The 19,549-nt window shown below is 42.3% G+C and overlaps 1 protein-coding gene across 3 annotated transcripts in view; it reads right to left on the bottom strand.

Annotated features, from left to right (window-relative positions):
- The window catches only part of ARFGAP3 (ARF GTPase activating protein 3), a 64,472-nt gene that overhangs the window by 25,075 nt on the left and 19,848 nt on the right, over positions 1-19,549 (bottom strand). For all 3 annotated transcript variants that reach the window (XM_045363514.2, XM_045363515.2, XM_065522047.2), the window contains exons 4-9: positions 15,778-15,909; positions 14,652-14,735; positions 12,013-12,100; positions 7,185-7,244; positions 3,637-3,683; positions 2,286-2,425 (exon numbers count right to left, since the gene is read on the bottom strand). In XM_045363514.2, coding sequence (XP_045219449.1) covers positions 2,286-2,425; positions 3,637-3,683; positions 7,185-7,244; positions 12,013-12,100; positions 14,652-14,735; positions 15,778-15,909 — 551 coding nt within the window. The remainder of the gene's footprint in view (positions 1-2,285; positions 2,426-3,636; positions 3,684-7,184; positions 7,245-12,012; positions 12,101-14,651; positions 14,736-15,777; positions 15,910-19,549) is intronic.

Below are 19,549 nucleotides of genomic sequence, written 5' to 3'. Positions count from 1 at the left end.
TTTGTGATGTATCAAACACTCCTAATGAAAGATACAAGTGAAGGCTGGTTGTTGCTTCCTGTTTTCAGGAAGATTAGCATGTTAATATTAGAAGTAACAACCAGACTTCACTCCACCCAGTTTACCTGCAGGAAGGGAGCTGATCAGGGCCCGATTTTATACACGCTCTGGGAAAACCTCAAGCGTGAGTAATCTGGACAGAACCTACTCCCAAATACCAAGAGAAGCCATGGAAACACTTAAATCTAACCTTTCCCTTTGCCAGGATCAAAAACTTAGCTTAGTAAGAGAAATTAAAGTCTGTGACAAGTCAATGTAAATTTTTACACAAAACATATCAAACCATATTCAACCTAAATACAGTTCAGTGCTGCCCCCTAAGTTCTGTGAGTTAAATGACAAGGAGAAATAACTATCAACTTCAAATTATTTGGGTTTACCTTATAAACTCCACCTTAGCAAACTGTCAGTATGAACAGTAAGATGGTATGAAAAGTAGTTGCATTTATTGAGCACCTACTGTGTGCCAGGTACTGTTTGATGCACTTCAATGAGCATTTAAGCTATTAAACTAATCCTTAAAACCACCTCATAAAATAGGTATTATTTTCTTCATCATACAGTCCATAGTAACTCAAGCTAAAACAGATAAAATACACATGAAAGTAAGAGAAAACACCGTTAAAAAACACATGCATAAAAAATAGGGATCCAGGTTACTTTTCCTTTCTGTGTGGCATGCACCCCCCGCCCTTCTTCTCTCCTGATCTTTCATACACAGTCCCAGTTTCTGGATGGCCATCTTTCTCTTCTGATTTCAACACAAATGAAAACCTCTCAAGAGCCTTACAAACGTCTACAGAAAACCAGTCTCTTCACTGGCTTCCTGGCTTCCGTTTCCTCCCCTCTTCCTGGCCTGGATATCACTACCAAACTCACTTTCTCGAGATGCCCCTTCATCACAGCACTGCTGAAGGAGCTGTTTCTGACTCTTGGGTAAGTGGACAACCACAGCCTGACTTTAAGGTGCTCCACATTATCGTTCCAACTCCTCCACTTCAGGCAGGCCCCCGACACACATGATCAATCCACCTTCTTCATTCTCTGAAACTCTTCCTTCTCCCTCTCCAAGATCCAGGCTCAGAACCTCTGGAGACACCACCAGAGCCACAGTCTTCCATCATGTATTTAGAATTTAGTCACAGAGTCCAACAGGGCTTCAGATTATAAATACTTTTTTCATTATGGAGATATAATTCACATACTGTAAAACTCACCCTATTAAAGTACATGATTCAGTGGTTTTAGCACATTCACAAAGTTGTACCACCATCACCACTAACTCCAGAACATTTTCAGCAGTCCAAAAAGCAGGCCTGGACCCTTTAGCAGCCACTCTCCATTCTCTCCTCCTCTCGGGCCCTGGTAACCAGTAAGTTGCTTTCTGTCTCTATGGATTTGCCTATTCCAGACATTGCATATGGACAGAATCATGTCATATGATCTTTTATGACTGGCTTCTTTCTTTAGCATAAACTTTTCAAGGTTTATCCATGTTGTAGCACATATCAGGACTATATTCCTTTTTGTGGCCAACAGTCCATTGTATGGACATACCACATTTTGTTTCTCATTTATCAGTTGGTAGACATTTAGGTTATTTCTACTTTTTGGCTATTAGGATGCCACTATGAACATTCATGCACAAGTTTTTGTGTGGTTACACAGATGTAAGTTTAATTTCTCTTGAGTATATACTTAGGAGTAGATTAGCTGGGTCACATGGACACTTTACATTTAACTTTTTGAAGGACTGCCAAACTGTTTTTCACAATAGTGGCACCATTTCACACTGCCATCAGCAATGTACAAGGGTTCAAATTTCTCCACATCCTAGCCAACACTTGTTATTGTCTGTTTTTTTTTATTATAGCTTCCCTAGAGGGTACACAGTAGTATCTTATTGTGGCTTTGATTTGCATTTCCCTAACTCTAATAATGTGAAGCATGTTTCATATGTAAACACCTCAATGCATCTCTGTCTTTCCCTTCTCACTGACACCACTCCAGTCCTGCCCTTACAGCATCAACAGAAAGTGTTGCTGCCCCCATCGTCTCTTTCTCTTCCAATCCAGATGCCAATGCAATATCAGTTTTCTTAAAACTAAATTTTGCAGTGCCCTCCCCTCCCCGCCCCCAAAAAATACATGGCATTTGGAAAGCAAATCTTGGAGTTAATAGTTTTATTCCCTGCAAACATATTAATATAATGAAATTAAACTTACATTGATTCTTCTTTAGGTGCCGCCTTGGCCAGGTCTTCCTGCTCCTTCATTTTATCCGCAGCTTGAGCTTGTTTTTCAATTTCATTAAAGCATGTATTTGCCAGTTTCTGAGCTCCCAAACTTCCTTTTTTGGCCCCAAGCTAGAAGATATGTAAGACTATAGTCTACACGAGCTGTTTGAAAGCTTTTGGGACTACAGCTAACATTTCCTAAGGGTTAGGACCTGCCAGGCACTGTCACAAGCACTTTACATTTATTCTCTGGCTTAGTCCTCAGAACTCTGTGAAGCTGGTATTATCTCAGGAGTCCCTCAGCATGGGGGGATTGGTTTCAGGACCCTGTGGATAACAAAATCTGCGATGATCAAGTCCCTTATATAAAATGGCATAGTATCTGCATTTAACCTACATATACCCTCCAGCATACTTTCAATCATCTCTAGATTACTTATTATATCTAAATAATGTAAATGCTATGAAAATAGTTACTAATTCTGTGTTTTTATTTGTATCGTTTTTACTGTTGTATTCTTACTTTTCATTTTATTTTACTTTTTTTGAGACAGGGTCTCACACTGTTGACCAGGCTGGAGTACAGTGGCACAATCTCAGCTCACTGCAACCTCTGCCTCCTGGGGTAATGCGATCCTCCCACCATAGTATCCCGAGTAGCTGGGACTGTCGGCACAGGCCACCAAATCCAGCTACTTTTTGTAATTTTTGAAGAGACGGGATTTCACCAAGTTGCCCAGGCTGGTCTTGAACTCCGGGGCTTAAGTGATCCACTTGCCTCAGCCTCCCAAAGTGCTGGGATTACAGGCGTGAGTCACTACGCCTGGCCTATTGTGGTTTTTTTCCCCCCAAATATTTTTGATCTGCAGTTGGTTGAATCCCAGGATGCAGAAACCCTGGATACAGAGGGCTGAGGAAAGTAAAGCTCATGTAAGTTAAGCAATGTGGCCAAGAACACACAGCCAATAAATGGCAAGGCCAGGATTCAATCCCTGCACCTGCCTCCAGAGCTGGTGCTCCGCAATGCATTGCTGTTATCTGAAAGCTCACCAGACGACTGACTACCCTCTAAGCCTTACAAGATATCACTGCTTATTGATCTACGCAAGCAGGAGAGAAATTCCCAGGGGACCTTTGTTAATTTTTTCAGAATTTTGTCATAGACAGAAAAAAATGTTAAATCATTCTAGAAAAAATTCAGTAAGTATAACATTAATCTCTTTGAACAAGCCACATTTATTACAAGATGGTTCAAAAGAATAAAACTAAAATGACAAAGTAGCTTTTTAGTTTTAAAGCTTAACTACCAGATTTTTATATATAAAGTACATAATACTCACGCCTTTTTTAGCTTGATTTGGTTTCTTTTTTATGATAGAGGAAACCTCTGCCAAAAAATAAAAATTAAAAAGTCAGACCAATAGAAATAATTTTTCTTTTTTAGTGTGTCTTTTAAAATTCTAACATACAGCACTTTATTATTTAAGAGAGAACATTTTTCACTTAGTTTGTCATTCAGAAGACTCAAGTTGATGAGCATATTTTAGATTGACAGAGCTTCGTTGAAATGGAATCCTCAGTATTTCCATGCAGTCTCCAAACTCAGAGAAAATGCCATTTTTTTTTTTTTTTTTTTTTTTTTTTAACAGCACACCGAAGAGAAACAGAGCCTGAGCTTGCCCCACTCAGTACCTTCTTCAGGAGCATTTTAAAAAGTATATTACAACAACTTTTGTTTTTTGAGACAGGGACTTGCTCTGTCGCCTAAGCTGAGTGCAGTGGCATTACCTCCCAGATCAAGGGATCCTTCCACTTCAGCCTCCTGAGTAGTTAGGATCACAGGTGCGCACCACCACATCTGGCATTTTTTTTTTTAGGAGATGGGAGTCTCGCTATGTTGCCCAGACTGGTCTTGGACTCCTGGGCTCAAGTGATGCTCCTGCCTCAGCCTCTCAAAGTGTGAAAATAAGTATGAGCCACCATGTCACAACTCTTTTGTTAAGCTCTGCTCTTCAAAAACTTTAAAAAATCTAACAATCTTTTAGAGTTGTTCTCACTCCATTACCTAGGCTGGAGTATAGTAGTGTGATCAGAGCTCACTGCAGCATTGAACTCCTGTATTCAAGTGACCCTCTTGTCTCAGCCTCCCTAGTAGCTGGGACTACATGCATATGCTACCATGCTTGGCTTTCTTTTTTTTGTAGAGATGGGGGGATCTCACTATACTGGTCTGGTCTCAAACTCCTGGCCTCAAGTGATCCTCCCACCTTGGCTTTCTAAAGTGCTGGGATTGTAGGTATGAACTGTCATGCCCATCCCAAAAGCTTTAAAAATCATTATAATTTTCCATTTATATTTTAGATTCAGGGAGTACATGTGCAGTTTTGTTACAAGGGTATATTGTGTGGTGCTGAGGTTTGGGCTTCTCTTGATCCCATCACCCAGACAGTGAGCACAGTATCCAACAGGAAGTGTTTCAGCTCTTGCTCCCCTCTCTCCCTCCCTCCCTCCCTTTGGAGTCCTCAGTGTCTACTCTTCCCATCTTTATGTTTGTATGAACCCAAGATTTAGCTCCTGCTTATAAGTGAACACATGTGATATTTGGTTTTCTGTTTCTGCATTAGTTTGTTTAGGACAATGGCCTCCAGCCATGTTGCTGGAAAAGACATGATTACTCTTTTTTATGGCTGCACAAAACTTATTTGAAAATATAAAGTTAGCAGCCTGGACAACAAAGGGAGACTCCATCTCTACAAACAAACAAACAAACAAACAAAATTAGCCCAGTGTGATGGCATGCACCTGTGGTCCCAGTTACTTGGGAGGCTGAGGTGGGAGAATCCCTTGGGCCAGGCTGCAGTGAACTGTGATAGAACCCACTGCACCCCAGCATGGGCAATAAAGCGAGACTCTATCTCAAAAAAGTAATAACAATAATAAAAGTAAAGTTAGCTAGGCATTATGTATACAACTAAAGCAGCCAGTGACGTGCTTTTTCACCTTGGCTTATATATATATTTTATTACATTAGCCAAAATAAATATAAAGCATTCTCGGCCAGGCATGGTGGTTCACGCCTGTAATCCCAGCACTTTGGGAGGCCAAGGCAGGCGGATCACCCGAGGTCAGGAGTTTGAGAACAGCTTGGCTAATATGGTGAAACCTTGTCTCCACTAAAAATACAAAAAGTTTGCTGGGCGTGGTGGCGCACACCTGTAATCCCAGCTACTTGGGAGGCTGAGGCATGAGAATCGCTTGAACCCAGGAGGCGCCAGGAGGCAGAGGAGGCAGTGAGCCGAGATTGTGGCACTGTACTCCAGGCTGGGTGACAGAGTGAGACTCTGTCTCCAAAAAACAAAACAAAAAAAGAAGAAATATAAAGCATTCTCTTATTTTAATAACAGTACTTTCTAAATTGCACAAACATACTTTCAGAGAAAGTTTCTTAAAAATCATTTTCTAAGTACATTTTACTTGTAGGTTATATATTGTTTTTAGAATTATGTTTAAGAAACCCAGCAAAATTAAAGTCTTAATTTTTTCTTTTCTTTTCTTTCTTTTTTTTTTTTTGAGACAGAGTCTCGCTCTGTCGCCCAGGCTGGAGTGCTGTGGCCGGATCTCAGCTCACTGCAAGCTCCACCTCCCGGGTTTATGCCATTCTCCTGCCTCAGCCTCCTGAGTAGCTGGGACTACAGGCGCCCGCCACCTCGCCCGGCTAGTTTTTTTGTATTTTTTAGTAGAGACGGGGTTTCACCGTGTTAGCCAGGATGGTCTCGATCTCCTGACCTCGTGATCTGCCCGTCTCGGCCTCCCAAAGTGCTGGGATTACAGGCTTGAGCCACCGCGCCCGGCCAATTTTTTCATATTAAGATAAGAACGTGCTTTGATAGGAAAAGATAGCATAAAACCACAAACAGCAAAAGATTACAATCTTTAGCCGTGAGTGCAGAACGGCATCATTACATTTCAAGTGTGAAAAAGATGCTCATGGGAATTTTCCTTTTCATCACTTTCTTTTAGATTTGTATTGTAGTAGTCACATCACCTGCTCCCAACTTCTGACGAGTCTAATACATGATGAAAATGTCAGGAACATTTCTAACAGTTTAGTTATTTTTCACCAAAGCAGCTGCTTTCCAACTAATGCAATGGAATATGTAACAATTACAAATTAAAATTCCTTGATAATGAAAAACTTAAGATTAAGTTCACCTATAATAAAATCAGAAAGAGAAGAAAATGCTGAGTTCTTGAGTAAAAAGGAATGGTGTAGATGTTCTGACCACTGCTTATTTGGGTAATGTGAGCCAGCCCAACGTAAACCTACCAACCAAAACCATCAGCAGCCATATTGGCTAAATATGCACATTGCTGCTTTTTTTTTTTTGAGGCAAGGTATCACTCTGTCACCCAGGCTGGAGTACAGTGGTGTGATCACTGCTCACTGCAGCCTCAACATCTCAGGCTCAAGTGATCCTCCTTCCTCAGTCTCCCAAGTAGCTGGGACCATGTTGCCCAAGCTGGTCTCGAACTTCTGGGCTCAAGCAATATGACCACCTCGGCTTCATAAAGCGTTAGGATTACAGGTGTAAGCCACTGCCCCCAGCCACAATGCTGCACTTTATATTATCAAGCTGGTTAAAATGTAGCATCTTTGTTGGAAGCTTGAGAGATGAATAAAAAAGATATATATATATATACACATACATACATATATATGGCGATATATATATATGGCACCTTTCGCTTAATAAAATATTATTAACAGATTCAGTCATGATGCTATTACTCCATCAGGTGAGACGCCTAGGCCAAATGCAAGAGGATTTACTTTTTTCTTAATGAGTCATACACTTTAAATCAGAATGTAAGATTTTAAGCATATTACCTAAAGCAGCCTTTGATGGTACATTAAGACCTTCCACACTTGGTCCTTGCTCTTGTCCACCTGAAAATTCAAAACATTGATATTAGTGCAGAAAATATACTCAGCTAACTTGCTTTTCAATGTATAATAATTCAACTTGCTCAGTGCTACGTATTTTATCCAATTTTGTCAATGATCACCTACCTTTTTAGCTGTATATTCTATTTTACGGTTATAAGAATTTTGACTTAAAAGTCCATTAAAGTAGAAATGTATTTTTCATCCAATGGATTTATCGAATAAAAATGTTAGTGGTCTCTTCAACTAATATAATTCAAAATTCTGCCTTATGATCTGGTGATTTAATGTGACCTGTCATAAGATACTTAGTACCTCTGTGGACTATACATACCCAATGTATGTTAATATGTGGAAATTTTTTTTTTCCTTCTTTTGGAGACGGAATTTCTTTCTTCTTACCCAAGCTGGAGTGCAATGGCATGATCTTGGCTCACTGCAACCTCCACCTCCCGGGTTCAAGCGATTCTCCTGCCTCAGCCTCTCGAGTAGCTGGGATTACAGGCATGCATCACCATGCCCAGTTAATTTTGTATTTTTAGTAGAGACAGGGTTTCTCCATATTGGTCAGGCTGGTCTTGAACTCCTGGCCTCAGGTGATCCACCCGCCTCGGCCTCCTGAAGTGCTGGGATTACAGGCGTGAGCCACCACGCCCGGCCTAATATGTGGAAATTCCAATTACATCAATGATGGAAATCGAAATTTTCAGTTGCCAAGAAATCTGTCTTGTTTATTCTATTTTACCTAAAAAGTCATCCTGGTTAGCAACTCTGTGAACACAGCCTTCATTAAAAGCCAGGCACAGTGGCTCACACCTGTAATCCCAGAACTTTGGGAAGCCAAGCTGGGCCGACTGCTTGAGTTCAGGAGTTCGAGATCTCCCACCTTGGCCTCCTAAAGTGCTGGTATTATAGGTGTGAGCTACGGCGCCCAATCATACTTAATTTTATTTATTACTTTAAAAATAGATAAAGTGTAGGCTGGCCATGTGGTGGCTTATGCCTATAATCCCAGCACTTTGGGAGGTTGAGGCGGGCGGATTACTTGAGGTGAGGAGTTTGAGACCAGCCTGACCAACATGGTGAAACCCCGTCTCCACTAAAAAATACAAAGATGAGGGCTGGGCATGGTGGCGTGACCCAGCACTTTGGGAGGCTGAGGGGGATGGATCACGAGGTCAAGAGTTCAAGACAAGCCTGATCAACATGGTGAAACCCCGTCTCTACTAAAAATACAAAAATTAGCTGGGTGTGGTGGCAGGTACCTGTAATCCCAGCTACTAGGGGCAGGAGAATTGCTTGAACCCGGAAGACGAAGTATGCAGTGAGCTGAGATCATGCCACTGCACTCCAGCCTGGGTGACAGAGCAAGACTGCATCTCAAAAAACAAAAAACAAAACAAAACAAAAAATTAGCTGGGCATGGTGATGCAAGCCTGTAATGCCAGCTACTTGGGAGGCTGAGGCAGGAGAGTATCTTGAACTCGGGAGGCTGAGGTTGCAGTAAGCCAAGATTGCACCACTGCACTCCAGCCTGAGCAACAGAGCGAGACCCCCATCTCAAAAAAAAAAAAAAAAATATATATATATATATACATATACAGCCATTCAACAGAATATTATCTAACTATAAAAAGGAATGAAGGCGGGTGGATCACTTGAGGTCAAGAGTCCGAGACCAGCCTGGCCAACATGGTGAAACCCTCTCTCTACTAAAAATACAAAAAAGTAGCCAGGTGTGGTGGCGCATGCCTGTGATCCCAGCTACTTGGGAGGCTGAGGCAGGAGAATTGCTTGAACCTGGGAGGTGGAGGTTGTGGTGAGCCGAGATCACACCATTGCACTCCAGCCTGGGCAACATCTTGTTCTGTGTTAGTTACTGGGGTTTCTGTTAAAACAAAACTGAGACATCCGGACTTCAGAGATTACATGTATCTCCTGGGGCTAACCCTCAATCTCAAAGTCCCTGGCCTTTTTTTTTTTTTCAGAGCCCTGCTCTGTTGCCCAGGCTGGAGTGTAGTGGCACAAACTCGGCACACCACCATGCCTGGCTAATTTTTGTATTTTTAGTAGAGATAGGGTTCTGCAATGTTGGCCAGGCTGGCCTTGAACCCCTGGCCTCAAGTGATCCACCCACCTCAGCCATCCAAAGTGTTGGGATTAACAGGCGATAGCCACTGTGCCTGGCCTCAAAGCCCTTTTATGCTAATAAATTATAATAATAAAAATAGTTAAATTATCATTTGTACTTTCACAAAAGATACGTAAGTCACTGTTCCTGTTTGTTAGGAGATTACGGGAATTCTTTCTTCTCTCTGATAATGGTAAATCAATCAATGGCTCAGGTAGATTTCTCATCTTAAAAAAGTATCTCTCTCTGGAGAAGCTCACAGCTCAGCAGAGGGGACACACAGTGGGCATGCAAACTAACAGACGCAGTAATTTCCAGAACTGGTGTTTGCTATGCTATGAGGAAGAAAAAATGCACAAACGCAGTTGTGACTGGGAGTGCTCGCCAGCTGGTCTTAAAAGCTGAATCCCAATAAAGAGGGAGCCCATGCCAATCAAGGCAGAGCCACACTTCAAGCAAAACAGAAAGCAAACGCAGGCAGAGAAACACCCAAGGGCCCCTGCAGCTTCAGTGTAGTGTAAAGCTAAGAAATCAAAAAACTAAACCCCAGTTAGAGGTGTATAAATGTCTTCTTTGCAGGCATCTTCGGTCATATGCCTAAAAAAAGAATGTGAAAAAAAATGACAGGGTGCAAATCATCCACAAAATCACCACATCAGAGTTCTTTGCATAGTAAGGAAACAAGCCGCTTTTGTCTACATATGAATTGCAAATGTTTCTCATTTGTCTTCACTTTAAAGTACTTTTTCAGAACAGAAATGTTACATTTTTATGTCATCAGATTTATTAACCTTTTCCTTTTATGAGATTTGAATATGCATAGAAGGGATTCCCCAATTCAGGATAATAAAAAAAGCTTTACCCAGGTTTTCTTCTAGGATAATCATATTTTCAAGTAAATCTTTGAAATACCTGAATTTAGCCTGGTGTGTAAAGAGTAAAGAAGGAATTCTACTTTTATTATTTGTTTCTAAAATGCCAGACACTAGTCCAAATTCCATTAATCAAATAACCCATTGTTACCTAGGATATGAAATGTTCTTATCCCGATTCACTGATACGCCTACTCCTATACCAGTAAAATGAAAAACCAGCAGTCTATTGTTTGATGGAAATCTCAAGACATTCCCACCCTTATACCTATAACAATACAAAGGAGGTGACTCCTTTTCTTTCTTTTTCTTATTTTTTTTTTAGAGTCAGGGTCTCTCTCTGTCATCCAGGCTGGAGAGTGCAGTGGTGCAATCAGAGCTCACTGCAGCTTCAAACTCATAGGCTTAAGAGATCTGCCCGCCTCAGTCTCCCTAGTAGCTGGGATCACAGGCATGCACAACCACGCCTGGCTATGCGACTCCTTTTCTTTACAACATGACTCCACTCTGGGATAGAGCCAAGTGTCTCTCTCTCCTAGGACTACTTTCTTGATAAATACCACTTACTCTCCTACCCTCCGGCAAAATCCTTGCCAGAAATTTTCTCAATACTATCACCCAACCCATGGTTGGTGACTGCTTCATCTTTCCTGTTATGCCATGATACTTAGAGTTGGTCAAGGCTCAGTTTATACAAGCCAGCACTTCTTATGGTATCAAAACCCATGAGCTCACTGCTTAGTTGTCCAAAGTTACATTTTTGTTGTTAATTTACACTAACATTCTGGCCTAACAAAGGATGCACTTTTAAAACAGAAAGAGCCGATTACTCATGTCACAAGTGATTTGTAATATGTAAGCAACTGATATATTTACAATAAATGTAATCCTATAAGAAAGTCACCAAATGTGAATCATTATGTATCAACTATTTTTGTAAGTTTTAAAACTGAAATTTTGTTTTTGATTATAAAAGTAACCCATACTTACTATAAAAGTTCAGATACTTCAACTCTGTATCAAGCAAGAACTAAACATCCTCAGTAACTTCATTCCCTATTTAACAATTTGCTGTGTGCTTTCCAGGATGTTTTTGGTATGTTTTTCTTTTTTTACAAAAATGATTATTATATTCCATGTTCAGTAATATTGTTCCCCCACTTTATAGTCTATTACGAATATTTCTTCCTGTTAAGACAGAAGGGTCGACCAGGAGTGGTGGCTCACGCCTATAACCCCGATACTTTGGAAGGCCAATACTTTGGTGGATCACCTGAGGTCAGGAGTTCGAGACCAGTATGAACAACATGGTGAAACCATGTTGCAAAAATTAACCAGGCGTGGGGTGCACGTCTGTAATCCCAGCTTCTAGGGAGGCTGAAGCAGGAGAATTGCTTGAACCCAGGAGGCAAAGGTTGCAGTGAGCCGAGATCGTGCCATTGCACTCCAGCCTGGGTGACAGAGCAAGACTTTGTCTCAAAAAAAAAAAAAAAAAAAAAAAAAAAAAGGACAGAAGGATCTACATTTTAATTTTTTTAGGTTTCAGGTGTTTTTTTTTTGGTTTTTTGTTTTTTCGGTAGAGATGGGGACTATGTTGCCCACGCTGGTCTCTGATTCCTGGGCTCAGGTGATCCTCCCGCCTCAGCCTCACGAAGTGCTGGAATTACAGGCATGAGCCACTGTGCCTGGCCCACCTTAATTTTTAATAGTTTCATAGCATGCCACTGAACCACAGAATAGTATTACATGACAGTTATAAGGACTCCACCTTCATTATTTTCCAAAGTGGTTTCCACAGGCCTTGATGTTAAAGAAGATGGTTCTGCTATTGCTGATGCCCATGCTGTGTCACTCACCTGAAACAAAGTGAGAAAAGTCATTAGCAGACAAAGCAAGAAAACAGCCATAAAAAACAAATCAAAGTACGGGAAAAACCTAACAATTTAAACAGCCACATTCTGAGTCCCTGTTAATGGAAAGGAAGGCATATCTATTTTTTTCTTGCTTTCTTTTTTTATAGAGACGGGGTCTTGCTCTATTTCCCAGGCTGGAGTGCAGAAGCACAATCATAGCTCACTGCATCCTTGACCTCCCAGGCTCAAGTGATGCTTCCACCTCAGCCTCCTGAGTAGCTGAGATTGCAGGCATGTGCCACCACACCCAGCTAAAGTTTAAATTGTTTGTAGAGAAGGGGTCTATGTTGCCCAGGCTCGTCTCAAACTCCTGGGCTCAAGTTATCCTCCCACCTTGGCTTCCCAAAGTGCTGAGACTACAGGCATGAGCCACCATGCCTGGCCTATTCTCCTCTTTCTTGATAACCTTTTTGGGTAACTACTGACTGTGACAATGCTAATAAGTATGTGCAAATTACAATAGCAACAACAACAACAACAACAACAAAACAAGGTTTAACAACTTGTATGACTTTACATAGTTTTAAATTGAAAATTAAAGAATAAGCTGGGCACAGTGGCTCACATCTGTAATCCCAGCACTTTGGGAGGCTGAGGCATGCAGATCATCTGAGGTCAGGAGTTTGAGACCAGACTGGTCAATATGGTGAAACCATGTCTCTACTAAAATTACAAAAAAATTAGCCGGGTGTGGTGGTGTGGGGAGGCTGAGGCAGGAGAATCACCTGAACCTGGCAGGCAGAGGTTGCAGTGAGCCGAGATTGTGCCAGTGCACTCCAGCCTAGGTGACAGAGCAAGAGTCCATCTCAAAATAAAAAAAAAAAAAAAAAAGGAAAAGATTGAGCAAGAGTTCACCAAATCATGCTCCTTACCCAAGGGGACTGGGCGAAGCTAGGGTAGCTGGCAGAACATATGACATTCCAAGACAGAGGTAGGCACATGTTACCTTAAAGGGCTAAATAGTAGGCGGGGGCACGGTGGCTCACGCCTATAATCCCAGCACTTTAGGAGGCCGAAGCAGGTGGATCACCTGAGGTCAGGAGTTCGAGACAAGCCTGACCAACATGGCGAAATCCCGTCTCTACTAAAAACACAAAATTAGCCAGGTGTGGTAGCGCATGCCTATAATCCCAGCTACTCGGGAGGCTGAGGCAGGAGAATCTCTTGAACCCGGGAGGCAAAGGCTGCAGTGAACTGAGATCACGCCACTGCACTCCAGCCTGGGCAACAAGAGCAAAAACTCCATCAAAAAAAAAAAAAAAAGAAAGAAAAGAAAGAAAAGAAAGAGCCAAATAGTAAATATTGTGGCTTTTTAGGCTTTACTTTCCCTAGATCTAAGTGATCTGAGGAGAGGCCACAGAAGTACTATGGATTGCTGTCACTGTTGCTATCAGGTCACAAAGATGAAGAGTGTGATATTTAGAGCACTTATTGAAGGCTTACTTTGTGCCAGGTACTAAGTACTTTTACCAGTACTATTAACTCATGCAACAGCTTTGAGATACGTAAACAGCAAAACTGGGGCACTGAGAATGAAGCCCCTATTAAAAATGTCTTCATTTTTTGTCAGTTTCAGAGCTCCGAACTGTGACACAGTATTAGTAATAAATTCTCAGTTCTCCCTGGCAGCTAGATAAGACATGCAACTAAATTCCAGCTCATAGGACATTAAGCAGAAGGGATGGGAGCTACCTCTAGACTTTTTCTGTAAAACAATAGGGCATTTGTGGCAGGGTAAGGTGGCTTACACTTATAATCCCAGAACTTTGGGTGGCCAAGGTGGGTGGATCACCTGAGGTCAGGAGTTCGAGACCAGCCTGGCCAATATGGTGAAACCTCGTCTCTACTATAAATACAAAAATTAGCCGGGCGTGGTGGCACACACCTGTAGTCCCAGCGACTCGGGAGGCTGAGGCAAGAGAATCGCTTGAACCCAGGAGGCGGAGAATGCAGTGAGCCAAGATCATGCCATTGCACTCCAGCCTAGGCGACAAGAGCAAAACTCCATCTCAAAAAAAAAGTTACCTGGGTGTGTTGGTGCACACCTGTAATTCCAGCTACTAGGGAGGCTGAGGCTGGAGAATCGCTTACCCAGGGGGCAGAGGCTATAATGAGATGAGATCGTGCCACTCCACTCCAGCTCGGGCAACAGAGCCAGATTCGGTCCCCCCAAAAATAAAAAAAGAAATAAAAGAATAGGGCATTAGCTCTCGAGGATGCTTGTCCTCTTCTCTTAAGCTGGGAGAGTCTTAAACTGAAGCAGCTGCTTTAGACCCTCAGATGGAAGCCACACGTTGAGAAGAGCAAAGTCCATCAGTCAACAGCAGATAGCCTAACCTTAGAATTGTTGATAATGTCATTTCTCTCTTCAGTAGTTATGTTTCAGGACTTCTTGTTACAACAGCATAGCCTACATCCTAACATTTTAAATATGTACCTTTTGTTAACTGTCAGAGTAAGCACACTTTAAAATGAGGTGAAGCATAATACATACCTCAGGAGAAACGTGAGAGGCAAAAAAATCTTCCTCCTTTGGTGGAGGGGACAAAGGTGGAACCACACAACTATCAAGCCACAGCTAGAACAAAAACACAACGCAGGGCTGAGCATTTCGTCCGGCCTGTAAAGGATTTTATTTGATACCCTTCACTTCCCTTATAGAGACCTGTTTCCTAAAGATTGGTGCTTTCCATTCTTATAAAATCAGTAACATCCCTACAGAGGACCTCTGAGTGCACTTTAGTAATCTATCATCCAGTAAATTTTGCTTCCAAACCTTGAGGAAGTCAAGTACCTCAAATACACAAACCATTTCTGAAAAGGAAAGATCAAAGACTTCATATCTAAATGCAGGTTCCCAACGATAATCAATCCTCGTTATTCACGGATTCCATATTTATGAATTTACCTACTTGCTAAAATTTACTTTTAACCCAAACTCAGTCCTTGTGGTGTTTTTAGTCATTTGGAGGATAGTGCAGCAAAAAATGAGTTGCCTGAGAACCATATTCTCAGCTGAGGTAAACAAGACACACTACTCTGGCCTTCTTGTTTCAGTTCTCATAACAAATGTCCTTTCTGTAGCTTCTTTCGTGCTACGTTCTTCATCTTTCCGTGCTTTTTACTGAGGACACCACTTTTTCAGATGCCTCTCAAGTGCAGCACTGAAGGGCTAGCTAACGTTCTGAAGCACGTGAAGGCTGTGATGTGCCTCATGCGGAGAAAATCCAGGCATTAAATAAGCTTCATTCAGGGCTCAGTTACAGTCCTTGGCTGTGAGTTCAACATTTGCGAGCCATCAATATATATTTAAAAAAGGTGTCTCTAAATAGAAACACATGTTAAATAAGGTTATGTATTGATCAGCTGACAAAAATGAGACCAGAGCTCATAGGAACCTAATCCTGTATTTCTCCTAGGAGCAATGTTTTAGTATTCGCTAATCCAGTACTCATGATGAATTTACAGAACATAACTACTTCAAATAGTAACAATCTATTGTACACTAATTCCTTGTAAGACAACTCAGGTAGAAAAGTTTTACTATTCAGGATAAAAATCACTTTTTCTACTAAGTCAACATGTATCTAAAGGAGACAATGCAGCCTCCAGTGACTTACGTCAGTGCCATGCTTCCGTGTTGCTTGAGAGGCGAGCGATTTGATTTTCTCCCTGTAAAGCTGAGCAGCGCGACTGTTATACTTGGCATTGGTGTCACTGGTGGAACACCCATGTTGATGAAAAAAGGAAGACTACGGAGAAAAGCATGCAGATTAATATTTTGGTAAAACTAGTTATGGCCAGGTGTGGTGGCTTACACCTGTATCCCAGTACTTTGGGAGGCCAAGGCAGGTGGATCACGAGGTTGGGAGATCAAGACCATCCTAGCTAACACGGTGAAATCCCACCTCTACTAAAAATACAAAAAATTAGCCAAGCATGGTGGCAGGTGCCTGTAATCCCAGCTACTTGGGAGGCTGAGGCAGGAGAATGGTGAACCCAGGAGGCGGAGCTTGTAGTGAGTTGAGATCGTGCCACTGCACTCCAGTCTGGGAAACAGAGCAAGACTCCATCTCAGAAAACAAACAAACAAACAAAAAACTAGCTATGAGACTTGCATTACAAAATGAAATAACTAGTCCTCATTTGTTCATTAAACCACCTCTGTCATTGTGAACTTCATTTGGGGAGAAGCTTTCTTCTCAGGACTACTTTTAATTCATGAGCAATCCATTTCTTTTCTTTTCTTTTTTCTTTTGAGACAGAGTCTTGCTCTATTACCCAGGCTGGAATGGAGTGGCTCCATCTCGGTTCACTGCAACCTCCACCTCCTGGGCTCAAGCGATCCCACCACCTCAGTCTCCCAAGTAGCTGGGACTACAGGTGTGTGCCACCACGCCTGGCTAATTTCTGTATTTTTTGTAGAGATGGGGTCTTGCTATGTTGTCCAGGCTAGTCTTGAACTCCTGAGCTCAAAGAATCCACCTGCCTTGGCCTCACAAAGTGCTGGATTACAGGCGTGAGCCACCGCTCCTGGCCCTTTTCTTTGTTTCTTGAGATGGTCTGACTCTGTCACTCAGGCTGGAGTGTAGTGTGGCATGATCATGGCTCACTGCAGCCTCCAACTCCTGGATTCAAGCAGTCCTCTCACCTTGGCTTCCCAAAGTGTTGGGATTAGAAGTGTGAGCCACCATGCCCAGTCCACAATCGATCTCAAAATGGATTCCAGTAAATCAGAATTTTTGACAAATTAGTGAGGAGCTACGTTAACATTCACCTCGTTCAACACTATTCTGTCATTAACAGAGACTACAATATAAGTAAGACGATAAAACAAGTATTTAAACAATTAAAAGAAACTGCTTTTACCCACTTCATGAGGATCCATGTACAGACATGAATTATAGAATTCATATCTTAATTAAAACAGGTCTTCTAAAAACCTATACAAGTGATCCTTTGATGAACCTGATTTGACTGATAATGATATTGGTCACCCACATGTTCCAGATCCTGTCGTGAGTGGTACATGGGCATCATCGCATTCAATCCTCATAGCAACACTATCAGACAGTCAGTCACTACTCCTGTCTACACTTTACAGATGGGGACAATGAAGCACAGAGAGGTTCAACAACGTGCCCCAGATCACATGGGTAGCAAGGGACAGAGTTAGGATTCAAATACAAAAGGATGGTTCCAAGCCCATAACTTAGAGCTCCACTGGGTAAACTGAATGACCACTCATCTGAGCCTTCCCTCCCCATGTTCCCTGACCCCTGCTGGCTTGAGATGTCCCCTGACTCCTGCTGGCTTGAGATGTCCCCTGACTCCTGCTGGCTTGAGATGTCCCCTGACTCCTGCTGGCTTGAGATGCGAAAGCTCCTTTCTAGAGTTTGGAGGGTGACTCTGCAACCTTGGGAAGGCTTAGAAATAAGGACAGGTAAGTCAAACCAACAGGGCTAAGTTTAGGAACAAGTTTGTGAACGTCATGATAATGGGCAAAGGTTTCTAAAAAGATGCTTGAGGCTGGGCACAGTGGCTCATGCCTGTAATCCTAGCACTTTGGGAAGCCAAAGCAGGAGGATTGCTTGAGGCCAGGAATTTGAGACCGACCTGGGAACCAAAGTGAGACCACGTCTCTACAAACACCCAGAAAATAAATAAAAAATTAATAAGAAACACTGGCTGGGTCCGGCAGCTCATGCCTGTAATCCCAGCATTTTGGGTGGCCAAAGTAGGCAGATCACTTGAGCCTAGGAGTTCGAGACCAGACTGGCAAACATGGCAAAACCCTGTCTCTACTAAAAATGTAAAAAACTTGCTGTGCCTGGTGGTACTTGCCTATAGTCCCAGCTACTTGGGAGGCTGAGTGAATCACCTGAGCCCAGGAAGTTGAGGCTGCAGTGAGCTATGATTTTGCCACTGTACTCCAGCCTAGGCAACAGGAGTGAGACTCTATCTCAAAAAATAAGCTTGAAACATCTAAGGCATACTTTTTTCTTTCTTTCTTTCTTTCTTTTTTTTTTTTTGAGATGGTCTTGCTCAATTACCTAGGCTGGAGTGCAGTGGCACGGTGAACACTGTTCACTGTAGCGTCAACCTCCTGGACTCAAGTAATTCTTCTGCCTCAGACTCCCAAGTGGCTGGGACTACAGGCATGCACCACTATGCCTGGCTAATTAAAAAATTTTTTTTGTAGACTTTGTTGTCCAGGCTGGTCTTGAACTCATGAGCTCAAGTGGTCCTCCCGCCTCGGCCTCCCAAAGTTCTGGGATTACGGGTGTCAGCCACCATGTCTGGCTAGGCATATATTTTTAATTAAGAGGGGCAAAAATTCTTTCTTGAAAAGTGAAAAAAGGCCGGGCGCGGTGGCTCAAGCCTGTAATCCCAGCACTTTGGGAGGCCGAGATGGGCGGATCACGAGGTCAGGAGATCGAGACCATCCTGGGTAACACGGTGAAACCCCGTCTCTACTAAAAAATACAAAAAAACTAGCCGGGCGCGGTGGCGGGCGCCTGTAGTCCCAGCTACTCCGGAGGCTGAGGCAGGAGAATGGCGTGAACCCGGGAGGCGGAGCTTGCAGTGAGCTGAGATCCGGCCACTGCACTCCAGCCTGGGCGGCAGAGCGAGACTCCGTCTCAAAAAAAAAAAAAAAAAAAAAAAGAAAAGTGAAAAAAAAAATCTTAGTTATTACAATGGTTTATGGCCTTCCAAAGATCACCTCTACCTGACAAAACTGTATTCCTTAGTATTTAATTTATCTCATTAGGGAAACATCGGATCCAATTTAAATGGAAAATTAATTGATTGATTTTAATGATTAGGGACTACGAAGAAAAAAGATTGAGAAACTAGCATTTTTGAAACTGCTATTATAGACTTCTGACTTTATTTGATATACACACACACACACACACATATATGTGTGTATATATATATACATATTTTTTTTCTTTTTGAGACAGGGTCTTGTTCTGTCACCCAGGCTGGAGTGCAATGGCATAATCACAGTTCACTGCAGCCTGGAACTCCTGGGCTCAAGTGATCCTCCTACCTCAGCCTCCTGAGTAGCTGAGGCTATAGGCAGGTTCCACTATGCCTTGCTAATTTTTAAGTCTTTCGTACAGATGAGGTCTCACTAAGTTGCCCAGGCTGGTCTTACACTCCTGGGCTCAAGTGATCCTCTTGCCTCAGCCTCCCAAAGTGTTTGGATTCCCGGCATGAGCCACCATGCCTGGTCATAATTTTTATTTGAAATGCATACAAATTTGATTTCTTATACTTTAGTGTATAAGAAACGCCTAAAGGAATTCCATTTACTCAATCTACACCATTTTGTCCTGATAAATAGGCTACCAGTGCTGTGCAAGATTTGGCTGGCTAGATTTG

This window comes from Macaca fascicularis, chromosome 10 (assembly GCF_037993035.2).
Source record: "Macaca fascicularis isolate 582-1 chromosome 10, T2T-MFA8v1.1".
Taxonomy (NCBI): domain Eukaryota; kingdom Metazoa; phylum Chordata; class Mammalia; order Primates; family Cercopithecidae; genus Macaca; species Macaca fascicularis.
The sequence above is the reverse complement of the archived record's forward strand: the minus strand, read 5'-3'. Positions and strand labels throughout refer to the sequence as shown.